The sequence below is a fragment of the Plecotus auritus genome (assembly GCF_963455305.1).
Source record: "Plecotus auritus genome assembly, chromosome: 8".
NCBI classification, from domain to species: Eukaryota; Metazoa; Chordata; class Mammalia; order Chiroptera; family Vespertilionidae; genus Plecotus; species Plecotus auritus.
The window spans coordinates 131,224,527-131,247,746 of record NC_137782.1 but is presented as its reverse complement, the minus strand read 5'-3'; the positions used below and the strand labels follow the sequence as shown (position 1 = coordinate 131,247,746).

At 46.4% G+C, this 23,220-nt stretch overlaps 1 protein-coding gene across 2 annotated transcripts in view; it reads right to left on the bottom strand.

Moving 5' to 3' along the window:
- ADD2 (adducin 2) overlaps positions 1-23,220 on the bottom strand; it is a 96,682-nt gene that overhangs the window by 22,950 nt on the left and 50,512 nt on the right. For both annotated transcript variants that reach the window (XM_080684305.1, XM_080684306.1), the window contains exons 2-7: positions 17,662-17,779; positions 14,129-14,344; positions 12,326-12,464; positions 4,978-5,129; positions 4,453-4,533; positions 192-341 (exon numbers count right to left, since the gene is read on the bottom strand). In XM_080684305.1, coding sequence (XP_080540431.1) covers positions 192-341; positions 4,453-4,533; positions 4,978-5,129; positions 12,326-12,464; positions 14,129-14,311 — 705 coding nt within the window. In that variant the 5' untranslated portion in view covers positions 14,312-14,344; positions 17,662-17,779. The remainder of the gene's footprint in view (positions 1-191; positions 342-4,452; positions 4,534-4,977; positions 5,130-12,325; positions 12,465-14,128; positions 14,345-17,661; positions 17,780-23,220) is intronic.

Here is a 23,220-nt window from a genome sequence, read left to right as displayed (position 1 = left end):
AGCCCCACACTGGGTGGTCCTTGTCCTCACTTTGGTGTGAGTTCCAGGACATCTTTCCAGATTAAATGATGGGATTATTACTAGCTTGGGGGTCTTGGGTCTTAACTCAGGGGTCATCTCAGAGAAGCAGGTCCCATGGGTCTGCTGCCGGCCTCAGGGAGCGAAGTGCTGGCTGGAGAGCCGACACTCACCGCGGCCGTGGCCGGCGTGTGCAGGTGGATGATGCAGCGCACGTCGGGTCTGGCTGCGTAGATGGCTGAGTGCAGACAGAAGCCCGTGGTGTCCACCGGAAAGCAGCTGCTGCCCTTCTCCACCACCTCTCCCAGGACGTTCACCTTGATCTGGGCCAGGAAAGAAGAGAGACTTAACAGCCACAGGACAGGCAGAGGCCTCTCACTTCCCTCCCCAGAGATAAGCCAGCACATGGCTACCCACTCGTGTTCATTCACCCACCACACCTGAGCAATGCTGTGCTTGGTGGTGGGGGAGGGACCCAGCTCCTGGCCCCAGTGACTGCCCAGGCTAACGGGGGACCCGAGGGCTATCGTTCAGCATAAAAAACGCTACAGCAGAGTTTCTCAAACTTTATTGTGAGCCAGAATCACCCAGAGATCCTGTCAAAATGCAGATTCTGACTCCGCAGGCCAGGATGGGGCTGAGCGCCTCCTTTAACAAGCGACCAAGTGACACTCGGGCTGCTGGTCCGCAGACCACACTTCGAGTAGCAAGGTGCTGGACTAGAGCCATCCAGAGAATTCTCTAAAAGCAGATGGAGGAATCTTTGATCCTGGCAGAATGGGGGAATCAGAAAAGCCTTCCCAGGAGAGTAACATCTCAGCTGCACCTTTTCTTTTGAAAAATTCTTAAAATTTTTATTGAATTTATTGGGGTGACATTGGCTAATAAAATTGTATAGGTTCAGATGTATAATTCTATAATACATCTTCTGTATTTTTTTGCTTACTTTTTCTTTTGAATTTAAAAAAATCACATACAAAGATAAAGAGAATCTATAATAATAAAAGTGTAATATGCAAATCAACCAAATGGCCAAACTGCAGAACGACCATCCAGACGACCTTCCAGACGAAGCTGGGGCTGCAAAGGCCTACTCTTGCATGAATTTCGTGCATCGGGCCTCAAGTAGTATAATAAACAACCATTTACCAATCACCCAAAAGCTAGGTCTTAAAGGACAAGAGGAAACTAGTCATTAGCTTTATAATCTGCTTTTAATTCCAAGGGGCTAGTAGGTGTCATGGTTCAAAATCAGTGGCTCACGTGTGAGAGTGTGTGTGTGTGTGTGTGTGTGTGTGTGTGTGTGCGCGCGCGCGCGAGCACACACACCTGTGCGTGGGCATGCACAACTGCTGATGGCTCTGGCTGGCCTGGCACACAGTTAGGCTGTGGTGTCCCCTGCTTAACCTAAACAATCTCACAGAACATCACCATCAGAGAAGGTCACTTTTGACTGTGACACAGCAAGAAAAAAGACTGTTCCTTATTCATGTCTAACCACAGACAAAAACAACACAGCAGAAGCACAAAAATGACTGACACATCCCTCCTGGAGACCCTGGAGCTTCTTTACCAATAGTAGCTTCAGCCTCCTTCATTCCTCCTATCACCCCCCCGCCCCTTCCCTGCCTCACAGACTCGCCCCTGCATCTGACAGTATACTAGCTAAGGCAACATCTCCTTCTCAGAACACTCCCCAAATCACCCAACATAAACACAAATCCTGAAATGAGTCCCCTCCTAACACCCTCTTACTGAACATGCCCCCAGGTCCCCAGGGTGCAATCTCCCTGCAGCTGGTATAGCCTAACTCATCGACAGCAGGTGTGCCCTGGCATTATTAACAAGCTAGAGTGTAGTTTCTAAAAAACACGACAGCTTTGACCTTTGAAAAGGTACCACCATGACATTCTGAATGTAGCAAACTGGGCAGATCCACAAACTTCCCACCTTCCCCATTCCAAAAGGCCCGGCAGACATGGTGGTACCAAAGGAAGGGACAGACTCGTGTGGGGAAAGGACAGGCTATTGACATCATTTGTTTAAGCAGAACCATCAGGAGGATGTTCAATAATCCACTCTTACAAAATTTTATTTTAAGTGAGTTCTACAGAATGAACATGACTTCAAAGCAGCTGACCGCTGCAAGTGGCAGCCACACTCCCATCTCAGATACCTCCCTTCAGCCCAGCTCCCCCATTTCCTCAGAGGTGTGGCCTGCTCAGAGTTCCCTCCGATCTCATGCAATCCTTATATCTGCCTTGGATGTGTGATCTGTTGTCACAATAAGAATCTCTATAGCCTTGCCTTGCCCAGGTGGCTCAGTTGATTGGAGCGTCATCCCATACACCAAAAGGTTGTGGGTTCGGTTCCCGGTCAGGGCACATACCTAGGTTGTGGCTTTGATCCCTGATTGGGGCATGTATGAGAGATAACTGATTAATGTTTTTCTCTCTCTCTAACCTCAATAAAAACATATCCTCAGGTGAGGATTTAAAAGAAAAGAATCTACAGCCTAATATAATAGCCACTATGCCATATAGTGCCTTTGTCCAAATGAGAACAGACTCTCTTGAGGACAGCACCAGGGGCACAGGTCTTGGTGTGTGGATGGCTTCCATTGAGCAAATCTGAAACACAAGCCCAGTGGAGCACAGGTTGGTTTTTACCCTTTCCCCTCTCTCACCAGCCACGCTCTCTTGTGCAGTGCATGAGCTGTACAACCATACACAACAGCACTAAGTCTACACACTCACCCTGAATATCTCATGCCCATGACTCTCAAACCTGTGACTCTAGGCCAGTGGTCGGCAAACTGAGGCTTGCGAGCCACATGCGGCTCTTTGGCCCCTTGAGTGTGGCTCTTCCACAAAATACCACGGCCTGGGCGAGTCTATTTTGAAGAAGTGGCGTTAGAAGAAGTTTAAGTTTAAAAAATTTGGCTCTCAAAAGAAATTTCAATCGTTGTACTGTTGATATTTGGCTCTGTTGACTAATGAGTTTGCCGACCACTGCTCTGGACCAAAATTTCCGCCCTGGCTGATTGTCACAGCCCTCACTGGATGTCATGATGTCCGTTTGCCTCCACCCAGTTGTCAGAGGGCAATTTATACAATGGAAACCTGATTGCATCACTCGCCTGCTGACAATGCTTGAGAGGTCCTGCATGTCCAGCAGAATAAAGCTGAAGTGCCATAAGAGGCCTGCAGTGCCATTTATCATCGGGTCCCTATCACTCCCCCTGCCTTACCTCCAGACATTAACTATGGGAGCCAGACTCAGCCACTCACCTGTCCTCCAAGTGCACTGGGATGTGGTGTGCATTTGGGCTTGGTGTATGATGCCCGCCTGCTGAGGACATGGTCCCCTCTGCCCAGCCCTTCCCTGCTGCCCTGGTCTGAATCTGCTTATCCATAGTGAGCTCCTGAGGACTCCATTCCTTCATCACCATTTCAACCCAGAAGTTCCTCCTTTGCCACCTCTACCTCCTACAGCACCCAGTGAGCCAGTGCCTCTTCCCTGGGTTCCCCAAGCTTCCTTCGTCTCAGGGCGCTTTTCAGTTGGTGTTTAATCACTGATTGCCTCCCCTCATCCCCTGACTCCATGATAAATGCCTTAAAGACAGAGCCTGTGCTGTCCTTGTATTCATGGTCCCTGTCTGACTCTTCCATGGCCTCCTTGGGTGGCCCTGTGCAAGTCACTTACCCTCACTGGGCACCAGGGTTCTCTCCTGCCTGTAAGGTGACCTTGGCAGTCCTCAAGGCCCATCCCTGCCCAGAAATTCTGTGACTTTGTCTGTGCTCTTTAAAATGAGACCTGGACTCAACATCTGAGTGTCTCAAGCCTGGCAGCATCTGAGTGGCATTCTCCTCCCCCAGGTGCAACAGCTGGTACATCAGCTATCGCCCACGTATCTAAGAAACATGGGGCCTTTTTCTGCTTCTAAGACAGTCCTTTCTACTGCTTTCCCTCTCACACCCAGAAATGTTTCTTGCTTAAAATCAGCTTCCGGAAGTTTCTTCCTACCACATGTAAAGGAGCAGAACTGAAAGAGGTCCCAGAAGCTGTCTCTAATGGCACCAGCACTAGCCAGGTCTTCCATTGCTTTGGGACAAAGCATTGGCTGCCACTCTAATGTATCTCCCATGTAGAAAGGCCTTCCCACTCCCTGCCTTTGTGGTACAACCCCAGGCTCAGAGGACCAGGCCCATCTCTTCCTCCTACTGCACTTGCTGCCTGCACCTCACATTTGGTCTCGTGGTGGCATCATGCTCTGGGTACTCCATTTGTTTTGGTGCCCATGTGTCTTCTTGCCCCACCAGATTGTAAGCTCAACAAAGGACAGGGCAGCAGTGGATAATTTGGAGATGACCTGTCACTGTAGGAGCTGTCATTTCAATAGGAATGAGCAGTGAGACGCTGGACTGTACTCACCAGGCTGGATGCTGTGACTTCACTGCAGGAAACTCCCTTAGGGCTAATGAGGAAGTGGTCCTGCTCCTTGCTGACTCTCATCTGGAGGAAAGACAAGTGTTCTCAGCGGCAAGAAGGGAGCGGGTCATTTCCAATGACATTCTGCTTGAATCCCCTCTTTCCCTGAATCTGCTATACCCAAATCTTCCTCTCAAGAATCTTTATCTCCCCATCCCCCACCTCAAGCCATGAGAGAACTTGGTCTTTATTTGGAACTAAAGAAATGGAGCTACAAGAAGAATCTCTTGATGGTCAAGGGTAGCCCTAGAAATAGGATCCAGGAGTTCCCAGCTCCTCATCCAGAGACATACCCATTGGCCAGGTTATTTCAGGTGACCACAGTGGTTAGAACCCTTGGAAGGGCTCAGCATTTTGGCCAAAGGCCACCAGCAATGCCATGTCCATGCCCATAGTCAGGAGTTCTCTCTTTGGATTTTGTGGGGGCCACACACAGTGCCCCACCCCACTCTAGGATGCTCTCCTCACCGTGACATAGGTGTCACTCAGCTGGGCCCAGCCATAGAGGTCCAGAAGTCGGTAGACACTGCTGATCTTGCACCGCATGAGCCGCTCCCCCTTGGCCAGGTTCAAGGAGTCGGCTGTGTGGAGGTCATTGATGGGCGTCATCATGGAGAAGTCTGCACAGGGAGAGGGTGGGAACACAGTAGCTCTCAGGGTTAGGGGCGCCCATCTGCTCCTCCTTCCTAGCCCTAGTCCTTTCCAAATTCTCACTGGCACTCCAATTGCACGAGATACTTCAACAGGCAGGGAATTCAACATTCTTTCACCTTTACCCAGGTGAGAAAATCCAAAAGTCCTCTGCTTACTTGGGTAAGAATGGTATGACTTAAGGTCACAGAATGAAGGGTTCTCAGAAAGCCAAGCTTACCATAAATCCTAAAGATGGGCATTAAATAAAAGCAAGAATAAGTTTCAGAGTTCAAATATGGATATATTTCATTAGTTAGTTTTCATGAAGAAGTTACTAATCATTAGACTTGCTATTATTACACTATTTTAATTATACTATGCAATATAACTTTTTCTCTTATTTGGAAACACGGCAAATAGAACACCAAAGTCATCCAGGAAGTAAATTCCTCAACTTTTTCTGCCAAGTCATAACCTTCCGGAAGTCAGTGTGGCTGTGTTTGGCTGAAGGGCTTCAGGCCTTAGCAGGCCTCATCTGCTCCCCTCTGGATGTGTCTTTTGGTTCTTTATGGTTTCTCTTTGGGAATTTGGGGGGCTGTGAAAGGGACTTGGAAATGGACCTAGAGGGTCTGATAGTCTTGTCCTCAGGGCACCCAAAGGGTCTAGGAGTTGACGTCCAGCCTGTCTCATTAACCATGATGACTGCTGCCTACAGACCTCAAGAAGGCAAAAGAGAGTGTCTGAGCCCCAGCATTCTGATTTGTCAGTGTCCAGGAACCAATAAGAGACTCAACAGGAAAGTGTTCTGACTTAAAATGACATCGGGCTGGGAGCCTCCTGATGCTGCCTCTCCCAGCATCCCATTAAAAAGTTTAATGGATTAAAATGCTTTTGGGAACTTCTGCCATCTCTATAAGCCTCGCTACTCCACAGTGTGATCTATGTCTTGGACAAATCTGCCATTAGTTAAAATAATGAGATGGTATGTGAAGATGAGGGTGGACTGGGTGCTGTTGGCCCAACATAAAGCAAGCACAGCAAACTTCGAACACCCATGTCAGGAAAATGCACTCAAAAGGGTGGTACACCTCCAGGGCATGTGTCCAGTAGCTAACAGGGACAGAAGTGGTCCAAAGATCCAGTTCAACAGGCAAGAAGAACAATAAAAAAAACTCCCAAGTCAACAATTTCTAATTCAAATGGATCAGTCTGGGATCCCTTCCTCCTCTCTGTCCATCACCCTGACAAGAAATTGCCTATTTAATTCACTTAGGCAGCAAGAAGGGAGGCATATTGAAAATATAAGGCTGCCAGACAAAGCCAGGCGGGTGGGGGTGGGGCCCCTATTTTTGGGAGGGTCTTCAGATCCAAGGTTCTTTGTATCTTTCTCTTACAAATAACGATGGATGCTCAGGAGGCCAGAATGGGTTTTAACAAACCCTATCGCATCCTCCACATCCTGTATCAGAAGCTCCCCCCAACACCCGTCTGTGAAGATTATTCTACCCACAGTCTTGAGGGCAGGAGAAGGGAACAGAGGGCTCCACAGGAGTCTCCATCCTCTGCTTCCAGGGTCTTAATAAAAAAAATGCTTATTCTAACTAGCTTCACAAAAGTTAGGGTGGCTGCGCACCAGGTTATGACTCAGATCTAGTGAAGCTATTTATTCAAATTACCTAAGAAAACATAGAAAAAGATGCAAAACCCACCAAACCTCCTGAAAGCTAAGACTAAAAGACATACTATTGCATTAAAAAAGAAAGAAAGGAAGGAAGAAAGAAAGAAAAGAACTTCTAAGGCAAATGGAGTGGGACAAAGAACAACCTCTCTGAGCTTGAACTCGTGACTGCGATTTCCCTTCTCTGCATTCCCTGACTCAGACACCTGGATGCACACTAATCAAGTTTCCAGTCATCCAACTGTCTTCCTGACAGACAAGAAGAATGCTGGTCAGTCCGGTTTCTCTTTCAAATGGAAGAGTATAAGGACAAAGACATGAAAATGATGAGAGAAAATATGATGGACATGGTAGACAAATACCAGAGAGCTAGCATATAGATAATCAGTACTAATCTAATAGAAAAAACTTCTGGACTGGAAAACAACATATGTATATACATTATAAAGATTTACTGTATTTGGGAAGGGGGTGGAGTCAATAAAAAGAAGTACAGCCCTGGACAGTTTTGTTCAGTGGTTAGAGCATTGGCCATGGACCAAAGGATCTTGGGTTCCATTCCCAGTCCAGGGCACATACCTCAGTTGCAGGCTCCCCAGCCCCAGTAGCGGTATGTGTGGGAGGCAACCAATCAATGTGTTTCTCTCACATTGATGTTTCTCTCTCTTTCTCTCCCTCCTCCCTCCCTTCCACTCCTTCCATAAATCAATGGAAAAAATATCCTCTGGTGAGGACTAAGAAAAAGAAGAAGAAGCAGCCTACAATTATATGCTTCCTGACAACATTTCTGGAATACCAAGATAAGGGGAAAATCCACATATATCTAGAAAAAAAATTTCTGGTTGCCTACAAAAGAACAAAAAATAGGTTGTTTCAGATTTCTCTACTATAGTAATAGATGCCAGAAGACAACGCTATAGGAGGTTTACAAAAAACAAACAAACAAAAAAAATAAAGTAACATAAAACTGGTTAAAAGAAAAGAATCATCAGAAGTATGCCAGGCAAATATAAACAAGAATTAAAGAGAGGTCATAATATTATTATGAAAGTACAAGTCAAGGGAAAAAAATATTCTTTTGGACAGAGGGCTACTTTGTAGGTCATTTTACATAGATTAAAGGTTTAATCCAAAATGAGGCTATAGCTATAAAGAACACTCGTGCCTTCAATAACATTTCATCAAGATGTCCAAAGCAAAAGCTATCAGAAAAACAAATAGCAATGAACAAAATTCAAATACAGTGGAAGGCAACACAACTCTCATTTATTACAAAGTCAAAACCAATAAATGAAGATACAGACTAAATACTATGCCCTAGAGATAGAGTCTATACTCATATATCATTTAAAAAAAATATTTTTATTGACTTTTTACAGAAAGGAAGGGAGAAAGTAGAGAGTTAGAAACATTGATGAGAGAGAAACATCGATCAGCTGCCTCCTGCACGCCCCCTGCAACCAAGGTACATGCCTTCTACTGGAATAGAACCCGGGACCTTTCAGTCCACAGCCCAATGCTCTATTCACTGTGCCAAACCAGTCAGGGCCCATATATCATTTTTAAATGATATTATTAGGCCATAAAGAAAATCTCAATAAATCCCCAACACAGACATTAAATAGGCCACATTTTCTAAACATAATGCAATAAAACTAGACATTATCAACAAATCTTTAAAAGAATGCAAATTCAACCATCTGAAAATGAGAAAATACATTCCCAGAGAGCTCTTTGAATAAAAATAAATTATAATAGTAATCTCCTACCTAGAAATTAGCAATAAAGGAAATACAATGTGCCAAAATTCATGAGCTAAGACCAAACTTATACTCAAAGAAAAAGAATTCATAGCCTTAAATATCTTTATTATTGGATTAAATATGAAAATAAATCATCCATTTTATTCTTCTCTAGAAAAAATATAAACAACAAAATAAACTAAAAGAAAATTATGGAAAAGAATTATTGAATATAAAAACAAAAGCAATAAACTGGGAACAAGAAAATCAGTAGAACCAATATGAAATCCAAGAATTGGCTTATGTGAGAAGATCTATGAATAAACCAATATCTGGATTGGCCAATAAAGAGAGTAGTAATACACAGCATCAGGAATGAGAATGGGAGTCATCTCATTCACAGCAGAAAGTTTAAATGATAAAAATAATGTTGTAAATCACGCTAATCATTTTGAAAAGCTCCACAAAATGGATTATTTTATACAAAATATAGGACCAAAATTTATTCAAGAACCAACCAAATAGATTTTTTTTAAAAACCATAGATGAAAAGAAATAAAAAGTTTATAAAAAATATTTCAGATTAGATGGCTTTCCAAGAGAATAATAACTACTCAAAAAACGAGACTTCCTATCTCCATTAGGTCAAAGAAAATAAAGATTGCTGAAAAAGTGAACTGCTGACTAATCTCATGTATGAATATGGATGCAAAAATCCTTAATAAAAGTCCAACGAATCAAATCCAGAAGAGTCTTTTTAAAAGAATATGTCAAGACCAGGTATGATTTATTTTAGGAATGAAAAAGGAGTTCAATATACAGAAATCTATTAATATAATTCATCTCATCAATAGTTCAAGGAAAGGAAATCAATAAACGCTCACGTTTAAAATTCTACATCCATTGCTGAGAAAAACCCGATCAAACCAGAATAAAAATATATGTCCTGAACATAATAAAGAACAACCATCTCAAGCTCTTGTGGTAAAAGAATTTCCATTAAAGTCTGAAACAAGACCAGAATGATTACTCTCTAACCCATTACTGAACATCTTCTGAGAGCTCTAACAGATGCAATAAAAAAACTGGAAATATAAACCAAAGAGTAGATGTTGGAATGAAGGATGCAAAATGACCATTACTTGCAAATTATGTGATTTTTCTATATACAAAACCCAAAAGAATTGAATGAGACGATACTAAAATTTAAGAATTTGATAAGGGGCTAGTTTAAAAATATATATATATCCAATGATTCCCCTGGACACAGCAAAAAATAGAAAGAAAATTAAATGGAGGATCTTTTGAAATAACAAAGTTACATAAAATTGTCAAGATAAACTTAACAAAAAATTAATAGCTACTATATGAAAATAATTCCTAAACGTTTTTGATGCACATTAAAGAAAAAGTAAATAAATAGAAGGCATATATCATTTATGAAAAAATTTAAAATTCATTCATGCAAATATTTTTATGGGTTTTTAAAATTGATTTTAGAGAGAGAGGAAAGAAGAGAGAGAGATAGAAACATCGATGAGAGAAATATTGATTGGCTGCCTCCTATGTGCTCCCTACTAGGGATAGATCTCGCAACCTGGGCATGTGCCCTGACTGGGAATCAAACCGGTGACCTCTTGATGCATAGGCCAATGCTCAACCACTGAACAAAACGGGCTGAGCCATGCAAATATTTTTTAAGCACCTACTATGTTCAGAAATGTACCTAAGTCCAGGACACTATGTTCTAGGACATATCAGGGAATAAGACATACAAATACTAGTACTTTATTCCTGTGGAGCTTACATTCTAATATAAAATTATAAATTTAAAAATTCTCCATCAATTTAATCTATCAATTTAAAGTAATTCAATCAACATCCCAAGAGAAAATTTTGAGGTGAAGGGAAGACTTGACAAATACTTCTAAAGTTATTTTAAAGAATCAACTGATACAAATAGTTGAAAAAAAAATTGGCAAATGAGTAATTAAGGGTATTTTACTAAATGATAAACCATAGGAAGGTGTTCTAAGCATGCAATCAAAAGCAGAAAACTAAGGAAAATAACAATGGATTCAACTATGTGGAAATTAAAGTGCTCAACAAGACAAAAACATCTTAAACAAAATTAAAAGGCAAGCAAGACACTGGAAAAAAAACCTGCAATGTGTTTGACAGATAATAGAGAAATAGTCTTACTTTATAAAGATTTGAAAATCTGTAAGAAAAGAATACATGAGTAGTAAAATTGGCAAAGGATGTGACAATTAATTTACTACAAAAGGAAAATCATGTTCAATAAGTGTATGAAAATATATCCAACTTCGTTAGTAATTGCACATTAAAACACAAATAAAGGATTTTTCATCATCTGTCAAATCATGAGGATGAAACAAATGGTAATACATACTGTGGATCAGAGTGGAGTAAATGGGCACTCTAATGCATGGCTGCGGGGAATGTAAATTGGTTCCATCTTTCTCCAGGGTAATTTGGCATTATGCATTAAAGTCTATAAAACATGCATATACTTCAATCTAGCAATTCAACTCCTAGTGCTTTATCTTAAGAAAAGAATCATAGATGTAATCAGATTTATTTACAAGGTTGTATATTGCATTGTTGCTCATAATAGCAAAAAGTTGGAAACAACCTAAACATTCAAAAAATGGGAAACTGACTAAACTATGTCGTATTTAGCCACATCATAAAATAGCATACATCTACTCAAAATTATATTATAGAACCATAATTTATTATGTGAAAATTAGTCAAGGCATGTTAAGGCTATTAAATGTGTATGGTTAATGTGATTCCATTTTTGTTTGCATATTCTATATATGTTAAGAGAAAAGGCTGAAAGGATATATATATATATATATATATATATATATATATATATATATATATAGTTTCCTGGTTGTAAAAACACAGGACAGCAATTCCTCTTTCTTAAATATTTTCCTAATTTTCCACCATAATCCTGTATTCATCTTGTTGAGGGGAACTATTTTTTGATGTTTGTTTCTTAAAGATTATAGGCAGAGTTTCAGAGCCCAGGAAGATGGATTCATGCCCAGCCCTGGCTGCTGCGGGCCCTGGTCTATCAAGTCAGGTTGGCCTTTCGGGCCTGGAGACACTGTGTTCAATGGCCTCCTCCCATCCCCCTACTCCATCTCCAAGGGAGTGGCTCCATGGGATTAGGGAAGAGCAGCCTGAGTTAGGGGATGCTGCTAGCATAGGAAGATTTTTCTTTGGTTCTGTACGCATAGCTAAAGTTCTCAGGGAGCAGAATCCTCGCTCTCCACTCTCCACTCCTGGGCCTTCAAGCAGAGGCCATGTAAGGAACCCTGAATTGCAAAGCTCTTCTCTTCATGCTAATCCACTGATGAGGTGGGGTGGGGGGAGGCCCCTATATAGGCTGCCCTGCCTCTCAGAGAAGAGACATCGTATTATCACATCCCCTCCCCCCAGAAGAACTAGAACCAGGTTCTTCCTTGAGTCACTACAACCGCCCCCCCCCCCCCCCCATTTCTGGGTATCAGGGATAATTCTCTAGTGGATCCTTAAATCGCAGCAGCATCAGAAGCAGAGCCAGATACCTCTCTGGCTGCTGCTCAGCTCCCCCAGGTCTACTAATGCAACTGCAGCACTCACCCCGTAGCCTGGCAACCAAGCTGCTTCTTGCTGCTCCTTTCTCTCATCCTCACCCCACTTCCCCAACCCGCTGCTCCTGGCAGCTCCCCTGCTCCCCACATACTCATGGAAGATGTTGGGAAGACTGCGTGGGAGGTGCTGGCCATGAAGTCCGCGATCTGCCGCAGGGCCCAGATGTTGGAGGAATTGTTCCCTTTCTTCATCTGCTCCTGGATGAGGCCTTCCAGCTCCTCCCTGAAAGACTAAAAGCAGGCCCAGAGGTGCTGGTCCCCCCAGTGCATCTCAGGCAGGAGACCAAGGGACCTTCTTCCAAGTGCCCACCCCACCCCAGGTCAGCAAGGCCAGGGCCACACTTGGGATTCCTGGTCCCCAGAAGACATTGGGCAATTTCACTGGGATTTAGGATCCTCCCCAAACTGCTCTTGGGGGAGCAACAAGGAGATGCTGAGAATGGATCCTGCTCACTTTGACCTGTGGGCAGTACTCAGGATTCCAGGTAACTTCCTGTATCTAAGTGATAGTCAAGGTTGGCAGGACTTCAATTTAGTAACTGAGACATTTTAAAAAGCAGAACTGAATGAAAAAGCATGCCCATCTTCCATTAGCGGTGCCTATGGATTTTTTGAGCCTCTAGGTTTCGGAAGGATTTGATGACTTCTGAGTTCTCCACTTCCGGTTTCCCACTACAGTACTCTAAGCCTGGCTTTTCAGAACCCTATGAACAAGGCATGTCTGCCCACCAGGTGGCAGCAGGGAACACTATAAAAGGAGAGAAGCAGCCTGAGCTCCTCCCATCCCCATCTCCTGCCTGAGAATAGAGTCCCATCCTCTCAGGCTGGAAACCTGCCCCTTCTCCTCCCACACCTGCCACCCCTCCTACTCACACTCTGGGGTTTTTCCACCAGGTTCTCCCCTGAGTCACTACAACCCCCCTCCTATGCTTTTAGCACCTGCCATATTCCTTCAGGCTCCCCAACACAGTGTCACCTGTCACTAAGACCGCAGGCCCATCCCTCGGTGCTCCTCTGTGAGGCCTGAGCATTCACCGTGTGTTCTCAGCTAGGGTCACACGTGGCCCATGTAATAATTCCCTGGCTGCCCAAAGCAGTGGGGGCTGAGGCAAAGCCCATACTGGCAAGCACCTGGAGATACCAGCCCCATCCTTGAGCTTCCCAGCCCTTGGGATCATGCACTGTTTTCTTAGGATCCCTTAGCTCTACCGCCCTCAGACTCCCATGCTCTTCCTCCCCCCGGCCCAAGAGCGTGTGCCCCCCTCCCACTTCAGTGGTCCATTAGGCCCACATTATGTCCTTGCCTCAAGGATGAGCTGAGTCCATGCCAGGCAGACACCAACTGACCTCCTCTGGAGCTTTGGTGGGATGATCCTGACTTGCTCTCCCTTCCAGGGCCCCTGTCCCATAATCCCCTGAATTCTGGATTCCTCCCACCTTCTGGGCCTTCCCCCGGCTCTCTTCATCCCTGCCCCAGGCCTGTCAGCCTTATTGCCCCAACAGTGAGTCCTTTCTGGTGTTCAGGAAGGGAAGTCCCAAATCTCCCACGTGGCGCCCTCTGCTGGCCTCCAGTTTACGCACATGCACATTTGTTCTTTGTTAACAGCTTTTGGCGAGGAAGGAAGACGGGAAACTGAGGCTCGGGCGGGGCACTGCAAACTGAGGTGGGGCTCTTGTCTCTCAGACTCACCGAACCAAACCACCCACACATAAACCAGGTTTTGCCATCCACCAGTGACCAGAGAGAATCAAACACCCTCGTCTAGCTCAGCTTGAACTTGCTAGGACCCTGAGCGAGTGGAAGAGGAATTATCTTTCAGGTTCACCCAGGTCCAGACGAATCAGCGCAACCCCCTCGCACGTCCGCAGGGCGGCCTGGGTCAGACCCCACTCACCGGGCTCTGCAGGATCATGGTCACGCGCTTCTTCTGCTCCATCAGGTTGAAGTCCTGCCGCAGGTCGGCCGCGCGGTTGCGAAGGCGCAGGTACTCAGGATCGTCCTCAGAGAAGCGGTCAAAGTAGTGCTGCCCCTGCGGGGGCGGCGGGGAGGCGGCCTCGGGGACAGGCTCCTCACTCATTGTCCTGTGGGTTCACAATCCGCCCCTGGAACCCTGCGGAGAAGGGAAGAGGGGCGGACAGGTTGGAGCTCCCAGCCGGGGTACACGTGTCCTAAAGCAGAATTCACAGTGGGATACAGCTATTCCCAGGAGGCTGTAGGCGGGGCCGCAGGTTAGAGGGCAGGGCACGACCACAAGTGCCCGTCCTTAGGGGGCGCTACTGCATCACTGGATTAAGTGAAAATAAGGCACCCGCCCAGGTGTCCACCACCCCTCCCTGACTAAGCCGCCAGCCTTACATGGCCACCCTCCAGTTGAAGCAGACAGTCCGCCCAGCGCTGGCGAGGGTGTCTGTGATGCCTACCTTACACAGAGTAAAGCTATTTACAGGGAATTAGTACTTCATCTAAAACGTCAAGCCCCTAAGACTCCTCCTAAAAAATGTTGGTGGGAAATTCACAAAAGAAAACTGAAAAAAGAAGAGGAACATGGAAAGGCAGGAATGCTTTTCTGCACAACTTTGACTTGCCCTGGCCTCTGTAAAGGATGGAGGATGCAGGGTTCCTGAAGCAAGAGACCTTCTTCCTGCATCTCCCTCCACCCCCCACCCCCAGTGCCTCTCCCTCAAGCCAAATGCCTGAAGAGAAACATCTGCAAAGAACACAGATGACCCACTGACAGTTGCCTTGTAGGTTCAAGCCAATCCCAGGTGGTGGGGTGAGTTAAGAATCTTTCACCTTAGCCTCATCCCTGGAACTTGGGGTATAAGAGGAGACTGCAAGGTCAAACATAATGGGAACGCATCAGAGCCATGCAGACAGGCAGTCACCACCCAATTCTTCTGGGCAGACGGCGCTTCAGACCAAAATTCTTCCAGAGTCATCGCCCACTGCACCCCACCCCTTTTAATACTCCTTGGCCCTTTCACGGCCTCAGATCCTTTTTAAAAATAGCAACAAGCAACTCCCCCACCAGTAGGTGCATTGGATGTGAACCTAGAGACCCCTGGGCTCCTTGTGACTGCATGTCCCAACAGCTGCAGAACCACTGAACTCTCTGCTTCTCTAGGACTAGGATTTGGACCAGCACAGACTAGTCCGGAGCCTTCCTGGCCTGGATCCTTTCCATCCTGGCAGGAAAGGCTGATTCTCTCTGCTCCCCTTTGGAGTGGCTGCAGTTCTCAGGAATGGGTCTGAGAGGCTCTGAAGTAGCTCTCCACTCTCTGAAGCACCAAAAACAATGGCCCGCACCACCCTGCCCCCAGGCCTGCCTTCACCTCTCAGAGCTCAGCCCAGAGGTGCTCAGGTGGGTGTAGGGTAGGAAATGGAAGCACTGACTCTCACCATGACAACAGGGGCCTGCTCAAACCCTTTGACTTTGGGAACCAGAGGTATCCTTTTATGCTCCTCCCTTCCCTCCCCTTCCCACAATGCTCCTTGGTGATCAGAGTTGTGTGCCCAGTGGCTTAGTGGTTAAAAGCCTGGACTCTGGAGTTCAGATTCCAGCTATGCCAGTTATCAGCTGTGCGATCTTGGGCAAATTGCCTAACCTCCTTGTGCTTGTTTCCCCATAGATAAAACGGGGATTGCAACTACTTAGCTACCTCTTTATGTTGTGTGAGGATTAGATTAGTTAATGTATATGAAACACATACTTGAAATAGTGTCTGGTGCACAGCAAGTGGTATTAAGCATTCATTTAGAGGCTACATCACATCATAGCATTAAGAACTCGGGTAATGAGAGGCTATGATTCGAGTGTAAACAGGTGCACACTAAATAACTGTAATTATATGTTTTAGTCTAAAAATAATTCAATCTTGAGCTATATGAACAAAAAGAAGAGCACACAGAAAAGACTGGTGAGGATGTCTAGTTCTCTGACCAGATAGGAGGTCATGTCCACCTGGAGATCACAGGAAAGAGTGAGCAGGATGCTGAAGATCGGAGGAGGCAGCATTTGTTGTACAGGCGGGACAACGCAAAGAGTGTATCTGGTGTTTGCCCCAGTTTCTGGGACAGAGCTTCAAAAACCTTGGGACTTCTGAAATGTCCAAAGACATTGGGAACGTCTTCTGTTACTTATAATGAGCCTCTTTCACCAAACCTGAGTTTATGCTCATGAGGTGACTTACAGTGGGCCCTTAGTTTCAAGGGAGGGACTGGCCACCAGGAAAAAACCAAACCCTTAATTGGAGTGTTGCAACTTCAGCCCCAACCACACGGGGGCGGGATGGGGGGTGGGCTGGAGGTTGAGTTCAATCAAGTGGCAAACGATTTAAACCATTATGCCTTATAAAGCCTCCTTCCCCAATATTGACCCCGCCCCCCATTAAAAATCTCTGGGCACAGGCTTCCTGGTTGGTGAGCACATGGCTGGGCTGGGCTGGATTCCACAAGGAGAGGGTACAAGGCTCTGCACCACATCGCCAAGCCCCAGAGCCTGCCCTATGTCTCGCTTCCATTCACTGTTCCTGAGTTGGATCCCTTATACTAAAATTGTCATCAGAATCACAGTGCCTTTGGTGAATTCTGTAATTGTTCTACTGCGTTCTAGAAACTGAAGGGGAGATATGGACATCCCCAAATTTACATCCTAGTCCGTCAGAAGTGTGGGTGGCCTCTGAAGCAGGGGCCATCTTGTGGGCAACCTTGCCCTTTAGCTTGTGGCAGTTACCTTGTAGTGTCAGAACTGAGTGGCTTTGTAGGAAGCCCAGTAAGTGTCAGAGAACTGGTGTCAAAACGGCACCAGGCCACTTCTAGTCATGATTTATTTTCATTCCCAGAACCACTCTATGAGACAGACATTATTGTCCCAGTTTCAAAGGTAAAGAAACTGAATCAGAGAGGTTAACTAACTTGCCCAAGATCACAGAGATAACAGTGGAGCCCGGGTTTCAACCAGGCTTGCCTCTGGCTCCAGATCCGCACTCTTCCACTCCAATGGTCCCAGGCACCTGTTGGGCTGCCAAGTGGAAGAGATTCAGGCTGATTCCTTGGAGCCTCAGGAGCCAGAACCAGAAAAGCCAGTGGTTGCTGCAGGCAGGCAGGTTCTAGCTGAGGGCGCCAGGGAGCACTTCCCACCAGCAGGAGTTGCTCAGTGACGGGATGATGGCATAGGCTGCCTTCTCACAGGGGAGCTCTCTCTTTGCATTGGGGTGACTCTGGAAGCTGTAGAGGGGCTTCTGCCCTGGCTGGAGGGTTGGCCTAGTGACCTCCAAGGTCCAGCAGATTCCATGGTAGCTCTTGAGTGGGCAGGATTGGGGGAGTTCACCCAAGGACCTGAGTGTCTGGAGGCTCATGCTGGTCAGATAGCCCCCAGCTAAAAGTGTGTCCCGCCCTCATCACCACCAAAAGCCACTGACTAATTACCGGGAGGCGGGACCAGCCTTGGCCCAGGCTGCGTCTTCTCAGCGGTCAGCCTGTGCACCCTGCTCCGCTCTCAGCGATGCCGTCCACATCTACAGGATTTCAGATGTCTGGGTGGAAACTGAAACACACAGAGATGACACATATGACTCTTGTGCCGGCTTTCACAGCACCATTAGGTATGGGTTTATTTTAAGGACTGCTGGGAAATTCTTTAAAATGAACTTGAAATGGATTTTTATTTTAAAAGCAAATTATGTCCATAAAAAGCTAAAGAAAGCTCCATTGTCCTTATGACTGAGGTTAAAATTCCTTTGAGAGAGAGGAAATGAAAAATCCCTTTGCTGAGGGTCAGCCAGGGAGGCCCAGTGGAGGGAGTGGAAGGTGAGCCCAAGAGACAGAAGAAGCCTGAAGAATATCACACCCCAGGCAAATGGGAGGCGTTTGGTGTTGCCCAGGCCAGGAACTGGTGGATTCAAGGCAACTTCAATCCTGAGTGCAAGGAGACCAAGGGCCCCCAGCTAACACCTGGGGAACAGGTTCTAAAGAACTACTGAAGGAGGAATGTAAAGTTGTTAATACCTTACAAACAAGGGCGACTTACTACTCCAAAAAATCCTGGGGATCAAGGTCTTCAAAAAGTTAATCATAGAAAAAATATTTTTTTAAAATATATTTTATTGATTTTTTTTACGGAGAGGAAGGGAGAGGGATAGAGAGTTAGAAACATCAATGAGAGAGAAACATCGATCCGCTGCCTCCTGCACACCCCCTTCTGGGGATGTGCCCGCAACCAAGGTACATGCCCTTGACCGGAATCGAACCTGGGACCCTTCAGTGCGCAGGCTGATGCTCTATCCACTGAGCCAAACCAGTTAGGGCAGGAAAAATATTTTTAAGGCAAGTGACAGTTGTCCATTTTCACTTGTTGTTCAGACCCATAGATGCTTGTCTTATCCCTGACCTCACTCTCACCCCACCATGGCCCTGCCTGTCCTGCCTCAGTGGCCAGATCAGCTCCATCCCTGACCTGGTGCTGCCCAGAGCAGAGCACCTGGAAAGACTTGCCTCATCAATGAGGGGCGAGGAGAATTCATCTTGGTAGGTATATTGTGCCTGAGGAAGTCCAGGACACTGGGGCACCCAGGGCTCAGCATTTCTGTACCTAGAGCCCAGTCCCGATGCTTAGGCCTCTAGTTAGGGACTCTAGATAGAGACCTCCAAAAGCTATTCCCTATGCTCTGCATGTCAGTGGCCAGAAGACCTTCTATTGGTTTTATTTTTAGTTAGAACAGGGTCACGGCCATGGCTTAATGCTGCTTCTGTTCAATGTCCACCAACGTGGGAGCCCTCCCTTCCAGGCTGGCTGGCTCCAGGGTGGGGTTGCTGACATACCTCTGGATGCTATTCTTTGGATGGGTGGCCATTGACTCTCCCTCAGGAACAATCCTGCAGCCAGGTAAGTTGTCTTACCTGAAGCACAGCTTCCTCCCCTTCCCCAGGTAGCCCTTTCCACAGAAGTGTGAGGTTGTCCCTTAACCTGCTAAGGTTTTACTTTTTAGAGTCTGAGTTATTTCTTATGTCCACTGAAAGAATTAATCCTCTGCCCCCAGAAGTGATTTGTACCATTCATGTAAGAAGACAGACATCTGACCCTCAGGTAAGTATACACTGTACACAAAAGTTCCCACCCCAATCTCCCCAGTGTTGAAGTTCCACTATTAGAACTTCATTCCTTGGTTTATGGGTTTTCCCCTAATTAAAATGAAAACAGCCCTGAGAGTTATTATAGGCAAATGTGTTATTTGTAAAACACTCTCCTGTGGTACCCAAACTGTCAAATCTCTGATCTCAGGGTCAGGCTGAGCAGTGGCAGGACAGGCACTGGATCAGCAAGTCTTAATAGGGAAAAGGGAAGAGAAAGAGTGTGATGCCAGGGCCGCTCAGGAGGGTCCAGCATCTCGGGAAGGGCTGTTATTCTAAGTGAGTCTCTGGGGACTCTGGCCTGTCAACCCTCAAGGCCAGCATTGCCACCCATTTAGCCTTTGGTTTTCCCAGCATGTGCTTCCCGAGCCTAGCTTGCCCAAGCTTCCAGCCACCCAGGCCATGTGGGCAGAGCTGAGAAGCAAGGGGAGGGCACCTCATACAGTAAGAAAAGCAGCATCCATCCCCAGGGCGCCTGACCCCTCCTGGAAGGCAAGCTCCTGGGCTGCCTGCTCTCAGTGTGCAATCAAGCTGGGCTGGTGATGGAAGAGTTAGGATATGGGATTCCAATTCTAAGTGGTTGTCCACTAGACTGTAAACCTGGACAAGTCACAGGTGCTTAGGGGCTTGTGCCCACCTGGATGTCCCACTGCTACCTTGAAATTGACCTGTGGCCAACCCTGCACCAGCCAGCCCTTTGGATGGGTGGCCACTGACCCTCCTTCACCCAGATGAACAATCCTGCAGCCTCCCTTCCCCAGCCAGCCCCTCCTTTCTGCCCCTCCCCCAGCTAGCCACCCACCAAGGGTCCCTGAAGGCAGCCTTTGACTCTTCCCTCTTCTCACTCTGCACACACCCACTGTCACTAAGTTCTCTGGATTCATGTCCTAAATATCTCCCCATCCAGAGCACCACATCCTGAACCAAGCCCACATCCCTCCATCCTTTCATGGTCTCTACCCAGTCTTTTCTCTCTAGTACCCCCATCCAATCAGTAGCCAGAGTCGCTGCTCTAAATATGCAAAGATGGCCCATGCGTGTCACTGCCCTACTAAACACTCATCAGGGGCCCCCATCACCTAGGGCAGTGTTCCTTTACCTTTTCACCTTTGCAAACCAAACACATGGTCCATGTTGAAAATTCTACACCTCTCCTCCCACACCCACCCCCAATTATGACCGTGAGACTTGGGGGCTGTGGCTCTTGCTCTGGCCACTCCCTTCCTCTTGAGAACTGCCACACTGTAGAATGAGGTCTAAGCTCTTAGCCGCACACCAAGCTCTGTGGGCCTCTCAGTGCCCGCCCCCACCCTCCCAGCCTGTCACTGGTTCTCCAGGGCTATTCCCAGGACCTGGAAGGCACCAGGCTGGTTCCCACCTTGTGGATGGTCCATGCTGATCTCCACCTGGAGCACTCTCCTCTTTGCCTCTCCCTTCAGTTTGAATTGTTCTCTCCCAGAGGTCTTCTCCCCACACCCCTGTCCCTTAGGTTCTCAGGTCAACAACACTCCCTCTTCATTTCACCTATAGTCCAATAGTAACAACCTACTACCAGGAGCTCCTACTAGGCAAGACCTGTGCCTTCAACATTTCTCTATTTCCCATGTTGCCATAGGACTTGGTGCCAGGTCAGTCCCAAATAAATGTAAGTTGAACTAAAACTCAACTAACAGTGAATTGGGAGAAGTTAGGCTGGTTCAGCAAAGCAGCATAGCCAGGCCCTGGGGTCCCAGAAGTGAGCAAGGCCCAAGGGGGGCTCATAGCAGCCCCTTTCAGGGTAAGGTTCTGAGTGTTAGTGGAGGCTGCACAGCAGGTGCGCTAGTGCCTAAATCAGCTCCTCCAAAACAAAACATTCTTTTCTTATATAACCCATTCTTCTTCCCTATTTTGAAGCAAAATTCCAGCAATTGATTATAACGTTCAAACTACCAAGTCCAACTCCACAGTATAACATTGATTATGGGGAGACAAGAGAAGATAATATTATATACCAACATCATGCGCCACAACCCCCTTGACTCTACCCGATTCAGCCTGACCCTTTATCTGTCTACCTCCCCTCTTCCCTCCAACAGCCCTCCCCTGTCCCTGCTCAGAGGAGCCCTGGAGATTCCTCTAGGCGAGTGGTCAGCAAACTGCGGCTCGCGAGCCGCGGTTTGCCGCTCTGTTGACTAATGAGTTTGCTAACCACTGGGATAGGGGCTTAATCACAAGGAACAACAACAGCCTGTAATTATTAGAATCGAGAGTCTAGGTCAGTGGTCGGCAAACTCATTAGTCAACAGAGCCGCAGTTTTCCGACCACTGCTCTAGGCCTCTCCAGTTTGCTTCCTCACACTCTTGACCCTACTTGGCAAAGATTCTGTTTGGGATTCGCCATCCTCAGAGAGCAGCTGGGGATTGCAAATCATGAAAGACGTCCCTGTCACAGGTCATTTTCTTCCCTGTCCCTCTGAAGACCAGGTATATGGAATCACTGGAGTATGACAGTGCATTTCTATGGGTCATTCCTTGTAGCTATAAAAGAAACAGAAGGTCTAGGAGGGGAATAACAGATGCCCAAGTTGCCTGACTTTTTGTTAAAATCCGTTTAAGCTTGTGAGCACAAAGGAAAGGCGGGCGCCTGTCTCCTGCCACATCAGCCAGAGGTGTCCGGGTAGAAGCAGACAGGCTATCACCCAGCAGCCTGAGTCCCATGTGGAAATATGCGCCAAGTTGTCATTTCCCAGCTGCTCCCACCACTGACCTGGGCATCCACCCCTGTGGTGGTGCCAGCCTCTGAAGGCCCTAGTCCCCAGTCCCCTTGTCAGCTCCAGACAAGGGCAGCACAGAGTTTGCTCCAAGCTTTACTCTGGAAGTCAGAGCCCAAACTCACCGATCCCTGAATGACACTTCCAAACCTGAGGGAGGAGCTGGTCTTGGCCTTGCTGCTGCGACTTAGCAGCGTAAATGAAGACTGTTGAATAAAGGACTGGACCACACCCTGCCTGCTCTGTTCAGATAAAGAGAAAGCTCGAACCTCTGGGTGGTGGGATTATGGGTGAAGCTTATCATCAGCTTCTTCACACACTTCTGGCTTTTTCAAAGTTCTACACTAGGTATTAACTTCTGTAACCATTTAGGACAGAAATAGTTTGAAAGAAGAAAGGGAGAAGGAGAGAGATGGTCAAGCTTCCCTCTGCCCATCTCTGGAAACGCCCTTTGCTGGAAGAATTCTTTAACCCCCTGACTGCTGCAAGCCCAAGAAGCACTCATTTCTGAGCATCTCAGATGCACACTTTCCTATCGAAGGCCAGTGTATGTTAATAGCCTTCTAGCAAAGGGCCCCAAACCTAATGGTTGGTAGGCAATTTTTCCCCATTCTTCTGTTCTCCAGGAATTGTAGGCCCAGCATTCCTTCTCACCACTTGGAATCAGCTCCTTCCCTCTCGCCGGCCAAGTACAATCATCTGCTGAGTATCTACTGGTGCCCAGGAGTAAGAACTGGAATTGAGCATGAGAAAGAAGATTCCCAAAAGAAAGGAGATTTGGCCTCTGCCTGCTAGAGGCCCACAATCTGTTAAGGTGAAAAATATATATATTTCCAACAAGCATTGAATACATTCATTTCAGAAGACCTCTCACATTCATTTTCAACCATATGTATGAATATATATATATATATATATATATATATATATATATATATATATATTTAACTGTTAAGTTCAACACAATATAGGAAACTGAAAATAAATGAAACTGCTCAATGTTTTTTAGAACAGGAGACCAGAAACCTTGGGTCCACATTTATGAGGGCCACAGTCCTGAGTTAGACTCTTAATGAAGTTATTATTTAATCAATGAAATTTAGGCTGC